Below are 8,716 nucleotides of genomic sequence, written 5' to 3' on the forward strand. Positions count from 1 at the left end.
AAATTGTTTGATGAATTGGAAAATAAGTGAAAATAGTTTCATTTATTTATTTTAATTGAAATAGTTAAATATTAAACTAATAAAAACAATAACATCAATTATTTAATTATTTAGTAGTGGTCAAAGAGAAGGGGATTGGACTAAAATTAATCTTTGGATTCTGTCTCTTTTATGCATATCCTTTGAGAGTGGAATGGTGTGGCTGATTGCTAGGCTAAATGAGCCTCCGAGCATGCGCTGGATTGGAACATTGTTGATCATAGGATACTTCCCCCCAACTTATTTTATAAGCTGGCTCAACTTGTTGACCAAGATAAAAATCTTTAGTGCTTTTTGTTTCCTCTGTTGTTCTGTTCTCTTTGGTATTCAATAAAATTTTTACCCCTCTTTTAGTAAAAAAAAAGAGGTTATTTGACTAGAATTAACAGATAGTAACAGAATGCAACATAGAATTAGGGCATTATGTTGTTATCATATTAGAAAGTGGTAAGAAATAAATATTTCCATATAATTTTGTACAGTTCTTAAACAACCTGAAAAATGCTCAACTTCTCTGTTAAGAAAAATCATATTAAAAAGTGGTAAGAAATAAATATTTCCATATAATTTTGTCCAGATCTTAAACAACCTGAAAAATACTCAACTTCTTTGTTATGAAACTTACCCTATACCACTTACCCATAAACTTATGTATGCATACCTCTCATTTCATCTTTTTGTCAAAGAACATACATGAGAGTGAATTATAAAAACATAACAAAGAACTACAAAACAAAGAAAACTAACAGCAATGAAGATAGAGACAAATATACCCCAAAGAAAACCCACTCCAGGTTAATGCTCCAAATATAAGGTGATTACGAACTCCAAAATGGCTTACAATAAGGTTTAAGCCAACTTGAACACCCCTGCTGGCAACACAGCCTCTAGAAACACTTTCAAACTGACTTTGCTCTTACAACAATCCCTAACAGAGAATCACAATAGGAAAAATCTCTCTACATCTTTCCAAACTCGGATAGCGAGCTTCTAAGATAATTAGCCCTTACCCACATGGTCCATAAATAACTTCATAATGCTCTAGTGAGCTGAAGACAAAGCAAATGCACCGAAATGAAGAAAAAATGATTAACTGGAGTGCCACAAACTGACGCAATAAATTTACCATTTTGCATAGACCAACAATTTCTTTACCCAAATGAATTTGTTTTTCTGCTAACTGCAAATGTTAATTTAGTCGCAGAGAACAAAAGACTTGGTTTCTAATCTTAACTTTCAACGCCCCATACCACCTAATACCATTTTCAGCATTCTAAAGACTGTCCTTTGCTCAGAGACATGGAAAGTACAAGATACGAATCAACTTTCATTGCTCAGTTTGTTTCTAAATACAAACGAATGCCAAATCCTTGTGCAGAGATCAAAACCAACTTGTGCGTTTTTGTCAAACTGCAATAGACCTTTGGAGGGCAATATGAAATGATGGGCAAGTCCATAATGTTTTTGATAGGCAATCACATATTAGATAAGGGAAGGCAGGTGAACACCCAAGTAACTAAAATGACTCGCCTATAAGAACGAATCATTATATTTATGAACTTGGTAGAAGCAACAAATTTTGTAAATATGAAATCATTTTCTCGAAAACTTCCAAACTACTTGAAAAAAAATGGAATAACGAAAATTCAAGACCACATCCAAATTCTGGCAAGCAATTCATCCGTCTTTGAGTCCGATTTGCTGGAGTATAAAAAATGACCAATAAAACGAATTAACACAGAAGGAATCATTCACACGGAGTTGCATCAAAACTCAATCTTCACTGAAAGATGCACCAATCTAAACCAGCAAGCACTTAGTTACCTGGATCAATTAAAAGTATATTTCTTGTACATCAAATTCCTGTTCATGTGCATATTATAACATTACAGTTTACTAAAGGAATAATAACAGCTGCTCTTATATCCATTAAAACTACTTTTCCTTTGCACAAGACTGGCTTAAAAGAGTAAAATATTCTTTGCATAGTCTTTAAAGTTGCCAGTAAGAAAGACTGAATTATCAATAGATCATTCTAAGCAAAGTAAGACTAAATCACTAATTTTTAATTCCAATCCAAACTAACAAATTGACTAATATATCATCTACTTCCAACTCTAAGCAGGTTCACTTATTGAAAGTATGTGAAAAAGTAACTACTGAAAAAGGGTAATAATTCTTCCTCGTGAGAGTTCATCTACAGGGGTTCTGCTAAATTTGATACCTATTATATTCACATAGAGCACTTTAGTGAACTCTTTGCCTTCTTATCTTTCTCTGAATCCAAATTTCTCTTTTCATAATGAATTTTTGTAAAGAATTCTTCTTTTTATCAACAGAAATCTGAAAAACAACATACTCTTCATCATATTACAAAGACCACATTGATCACATCACGATCTATATAAAATTGCATGCTTTGAATTCTGAGATTCGGGGAAGTGAGGAAAACAAATTTTGAGTAAAAGAATCCAACTATCAAAAACCCATTTCCCCATTTGCGTTGCTACAGATCAATGAAAAAGGACTGCATTATCTACATTCTGGGAATGGACAATAATCTTCCCAGAAGAAAAAAACAAATTAATCAAATTAGCTATAAAACTTCAAAGAAAAGCGAAGAGTAATAGTTAAGGTTAGCTATACTTTAAAAATTGACAACGTATATCATATATACAAATTTACAATTTCCTGCTGCGAAATTAACATGAGGGTTCAGCACATGTTCTGAGTAACTCTTCGAAATAGTACTACTTATAACATCAACATTTAACGTCATTGACACTTAAACTATCCATCATATAGTTTTGCCACAAACTGTTCTCTACTTAAAAAACAAGTGTTCCTGCAGCCAACTGTTTACTACGCATTACCAACATCTTCAAGGAATTTATGCTGTACACCATATCCATCCATGTAAAAAGTGGTAATCAACCAGTTTATTTGCAAAACCCTACTAGATGTTGTCACCGAGAGCTTCCGTGTCATCTGAGACTGCAGTTTTTCTGCACCCAAAATCTTCAGGGTGCGTTGCACCAGCCGATGCAATTTTTTGGTAACCAAACTCCATGGATGTAAATACCGACCTACTAATAAGGAGCGACCACACCAAGAACATAATCAAAGCAGCCAACGCACCGCATCCAATACCGAACATCAGAGAGAAAAGTATGCCCAAAAGATCATTAGATCCCTGGCGTGAAGAATCTGGTCCATTCTGCGAAGAGATTCCATGAGGATTTGCAGGATATGAGTGCTGAGGCCAACGGAAAGGGCTGCTAGTGAAGTTCCATGAATAGACAAGATTAGTCTGAGAAGGGTCCCCACTGGAGGAACTAATCCCAATATACATTTCATCCTTCCAAAGCCTAGAGAGATCAACAGGATGGGAGATCAGTGGAAGAGAAGGCCTAACAAGACCCGATTTACTCAGTCTAACCTCTACAACTTTGGACCATGAATCATAATCGATCCAAGCGTGCAGTTGGGAGCCATCATTGAGAATCAGTTCAATCTCAGAAACATCAGCACTCTTTGTGGAAATTAAGCTCTCTATATCAATACCCACATGGTTAGCATTCACATCCATAACCTCCCTGTTGAGTGCTGAATCAAACTCCACGGCAAATAAATTTGGTATATGGGAAACAGATCCGTGTCCATTGTTTTGCGAAAACAACCCAAACCACTGCCCATCCAGGCCTCCAGAGGGAAACCCACCCGGCAAAATCACAAACGCGAGACCATCCCCATTACCAGAGGACATTGAAAAGGAAAAGTAGGAGGAAAAAGAAACGGATGATTTGTGGTTAAAGGGCTCGACCAGCCTAATGGGGTTTCCATACATAAGACGCCCTGCACTTCTAGGTGATGACCCACTTACTCTCACGGCATACCCTTCACTGGAAGGCTGCACCGCTGCATCTCCCACCAGGGTTATTGGGGAGGAGCGATGATCAAAGTTTGGGAAGGAGAAGGATGTGTGGCATGGATTGGAGTGCATAACAAACCTACTCTGTGATTGTATCAACAGCAGAAAAGAGATGAGGCAGAAAACATACCTTGACGATAATGAACCCATCTTTAAAAGCAGCTTACGAAGACGCTACCTACAAATCTGTATATGTCTGCACTTCTCCTGGTGTTCTGCAGACTTCTGAAACGAAATACTTGACCAAATACAATGATGACCACTGAAAGAAAGTGAAGTTCAATAGTTGTTCTTAACCATACACGGCAAGGTCTTCTGAATGATTAATGACCCTATCCTAAGCTCATTCGTCCCGTGGTCTGATGAAGGGGCCCATTGAAACTATTACAGTACCTTGTTTTGTAGTAATGCTTTCTCTTTATTATAACTTTTCAGCGCTTGACCTCAAAGCTTTACACTGAATCATGCCTCGACCTCAATGAGCCATTCCTTTCTGTTTTGGCCCACATGATTTTGGCCTATTTTTCGAGGCGGTCCTTTGCCTTTTTATCTAAACTCATTTTTTTCTCAGCACAAGATCATTTATGGATAAAATATCATCTCAAGACTTTATTCATATTAGTGGTTCCTGCCAAGGCAGGAATACTTATGCATTCATGCATTCATTCAATTCAAATATAACATTAACACTAATCAATCAAATTAAAAAATTTAAAAGATTATATGAGATTTCAAATGTTTATATCTTTTACTAATTTTTCATTATTTTATAAATCACATTTTTCATCCATTCTATTCGTCCATACTATTTTTGGTGGGGGAGAAAATTAATTTTTTTCAACAAAAAATACAAATATTTTCTAACAACTTCATCTTGCATTAATGAATGTATTAATTATAACTTTATCTTTTTCACATCTGTGATAATGTGATAAGATTTTGTTTTTTCAATCATTTTATCTTCCACCTCACACAACATTTCTAATCAATATTAATTATCACAATCTATTAAATATTTTTAATTTCTTATTTTAAATATATTTATTAATAGTTTTACATTGATGTTTATTTTTTACTATTTGATATAACTTGTTCATTAAACTTCATGTAATGCATAAGTTCAAATTATATATATATAAAACTAATAAATATGTCTTTTTAATATAATTTTAATATGTAATATCTTTGTATTTGATTTTTTTTTTAAAACTTTGCTTTTTAAATAAAAGTAGTTAAATTATTACTATTATTTTACTTTTATAAAAATAAATTAAACAATATTTTTTTAAATTATATTTTATAATAGTGTTTGTAATATGTATAATTGATAAGTGTTACAATTTTTAAATTATATTATTTTTTATTATTAATATTTTTTATTTAAACAATTTATCATTTAGTTTAAATACATTTAAACTTAAATATATATTTTAATATTAAATTAATAATTATATTTTATATCAAAAAAAACTAAAGAAATAACCACGAAATAGAAATAATTCAACTCTAAAAGATATATAAATTATTATTAGATTTTTATAAACTATGTATTAAAATTAAATAGTTATAGTTTATTTCTTATTTATTACATAATATTTATTCATCAACATCAAATTTATATGTATTACATCTATTTATTATTTACAAATGTACATATTAAATTATATAGATATTATTTCATAATTATAAATTACTTAATTTTATGAAAAAATTTGAAAATATAAAACATTAAATAGTAAACCTTCTCTAATTGTGTAAAATTAAACAATTAGTTTTACTTATAAAATATTTTTATATTTCAATACATTTCATTTTTTCTTATAGAAGTGTGAGTTTTAATATAAAATTAAATTCTTAGTTTCATTAATAAAAATATAATATATTTTAATTCTTTATTATAACCATGATTTTATTTTGACTATTTGTTTTATTAAAAAAAAAAATTATATTTAATTCTCTCTCTCTCACACACACAACTTATGTTGGTATCACTATATCTCACTATTTTATCTCTCTTCCTCTTCCTCTTCCTCCTCTATATTATCTATCCTTTTTTCCTCTGCATATATGTTTATTTTGTTATTGTTGTATACTATTATTTATCTCTATCCTAGTTTTTGTCCAATGCTAATGATTAAAAATAATGTGAGTTCCATTTGATAATCAAGATGAGAATAATACATAGTTGGGGGCGTTATTCCAACTACCTATGGTTGTCTAGCATGGTATGTTTAAACATATAATGTGATACTCCAAATGCTTCATCAGTTCTTCAAGTTCTATAATTCAAATATTGGTATTTATATCTTCCCTCATTGCACATAATTTAAGTTGTCAATGTAAAAGGTGCAAAATTGTCTAAAGCATATGTATTGATCGTAGTATGATATTAAGTACATAGTGCCATATTGGGGACTTTGGCCTCTTATTCTTGGGCTTAAATGCCCAAAGATATAATAATATAGCACGAGAACTTAACAACAAAATATGAGTCATCCTATCAGATCACAAGCGCATTTCTAGGACGAGAATTTAACAACAAAATATGAGCAATCCTATCATATCACAAGTGCATTTCTAGGCAAAAATTAATGCATTCATAATGTTAATTTAGATTCTCACTCATCTACACCTCTACAACCATTATGCGTTAGGCAGGAACTATGACGCATTGTGTCTTTCTTATTATTTGGGGATTAATTTTTTTAAGTCTTTCTTTTAAGGGAGGAGACTAATGTTTATGATAGGTTCTATGTCAAAATATTTGTCAAAAAGTATATTCTCATAGTAATTTTAAAATTGCACTGATTTAAAAAATATACAATTTTTTTTTTTCCTTCTATTTGTTATTAGCATTTTTCTATGGAAATATTAAGAAAATTGTGATCGTTCTTAAAACAAACTTTGTGGGGGAATTTTTTAATCAAAGCGATCTATTTGGCATCCTTTCTCTTTGACATCTATTTGGAAGTGTTGTTAGCTAGACATTCTTCTAGAAGGCACATGTCATGAACCGATCCTCTTTATGAAACTTATTCAACAAGTTTCACTCTTTAACTTTTATTTTTTACATTTTTATCAGCCTAGTGATTAAAGTCGAAGGCTTTTGTGCATGATTAACATTTACACCACCAAAGGGTTTCATGATAACTTTGCACTCAATTCTTACTTGATAAATATAACAACAATTTGAGTGTTGCGAACATGAGTTCATTCTCCTCTAGTAGGTTGCTTGAGCTATCTAGAGTTTTAATTTTGATGGTCTTTCTAGTGGGACTGTAGGAAAATATCTAAGGAAAAGATATTTGTTATTTTCAATTTCTTTGTCAAGAAGATTTCCTTTTTACTTTCTATTGCATTGAATGCTCCATATTCCATTTAGTATTTAATTAAATTAAATTTTAATGGATGTAAAAAATTTCTATAGAATTTGCAGGCATAATGAGCTTAGGGTTTGTAAAGTTGTTTAACATAATCATAGAGATTTTGTACAAAGAAAAATAAAAAATATTTGAGGAAGAAAGATTTCCTCTAGAAGAATTAGTAATGTTTTTTGCTTTCATTTTTGTGCAAAGAGAATTTGCGGTTTTTGTTTAAGATTGAATTTAATTTCACTTCACTGGATGTAGGAAATGCCTACAGAGTTTTAACTAGAATGACTTTTAGGGTTTTTTAAGATGTGATTCTCATGAGACCAAGTGGTCATTATGACATGCAAAATTATGTTGCATTGGTGTTTTTCTATCTTAATGGAAAGGATTTGTTATTGACAATTGTATAAAATCAAGAAAAAGACTCTTTTTAGGCATGTCAAGGATAACATTTTGTTGTGCAAGTCTTATCTAGAATTTAGTAGTAACACAAATAAAATGAGATCAATAAATTTTTTTTTTCGTAAAGAAGAAATCCTCTAGGCAATTTTCAATCAAAAGAGTTGTGAAATCAAGGAAGAATGACTTGGCGAATTCTCTCACTTTAATGTTGGTTCAGTTCCAGATGTTGGATCTTCAGGTAAGAAAGTTCAATAGTTTATTCCTCAATATCTCAATTTTCCCCCTTACACCTAGAGTGTGCTCTTTTTATTTCTTCTTCTTCTATTTATCCAAGATTCTCTCATGTTTTGAAGCTCATCCTTAGTAGAGTTATTCATTAATAATAACCTACAAAATTTTGGATAGTCTCTAACTCCCTCTTCAACTCAACGCTTAAAAAATATGTTTGAAAAGGTTGTAGAGATAACCTTGCACATATCAACAAAAATTGTAGGTAGTTATTGTTTCCACAACATCTTCGAAATTTTATGACTTTTCTTCAAGACATTTTGTTAAGCAAGTCACGAGAATTGAATGTGCTTCCTCAACTTGTATGCATGATGTATAGAACAATTTTTGATCATACTCGTACCTTTATTCTTTCATAACTTTCTACATGTTGTTAACATTTGTCCAAAAGTTCTTAGATCCTTTCGATACTTTGATTGATATAAAAATAGAATTGAGAAGATGACAACCAGAAGTAATCGTATTAGTGGAAACCGTGTCATTTGTAAATACACTTGTTCTTTATTATCAATTAGGCCTACACCAACTTTGTGTGCTTCCTAAGACTTCTAGTGTGAGAACTTTCATCAATCTCCATTTAGTTTTATTCACTAGTTTGGCTTCTATTTTCTTTGCTACTTCTCAACAAAAGAAACTTTCATATTCTTATATTGTATTTCTTCTTTTGTGCATTACATTGTGGAAA

The 8,716-nt window shown here is 31.3% G+C and overlaps 1 protein-coding gene across 1 annotated transcript; it reads right to left on the reverse strand.

Annotated features, from left to right (window-relative positions):
* Positions 1 to 2,663: 2,663 nt before the first annotated feature.
* On the reverse strand, positions 2,664 to 4,603 carry LOC149535308 (lectin-like protein At3g16530). Its single transcript, XM_089807562.1, has one exon. The coding sequence runs from the start codon at positions 4,118 to 4,120 to the stop codon at positions 2,996 to 2,998; it is 1,125 nt and encodes a 374-aa protein (XP_089663688.1). The 5' UTR covers positions 4,121 to 4,603; the 3' UTR covers positions 2,664 to 2,995.
* Between the last annotated feature and the right edge of the window lie 4,113 nt (positions 4,604 to 8,716).

The sequence above is a fragment of the Cupressus sempervirens genome, chromosome 10, assembly GCF_028749045.1.
Source record: "Cupressus sempervirens isolate cs-2001-9-10 chromosome 10, ASM2874904v1, whole genome shotgun sequence".
NCBI lineage: Eukaryota > Viridiplantae > Streptophyta > Pinopsida > Cupressales > Cupressaceae > Cupressus > Cupressus sempervirens.

Coding starts and splice junctions, on each gene's coding strand:
- LOC149535308 (XM_089807562.1), bottom strand. CDS start 4,120: ATGGGTTCATTATCGTCAAGGTATGTTTTCTGCCTCATCTCTTTTCTG.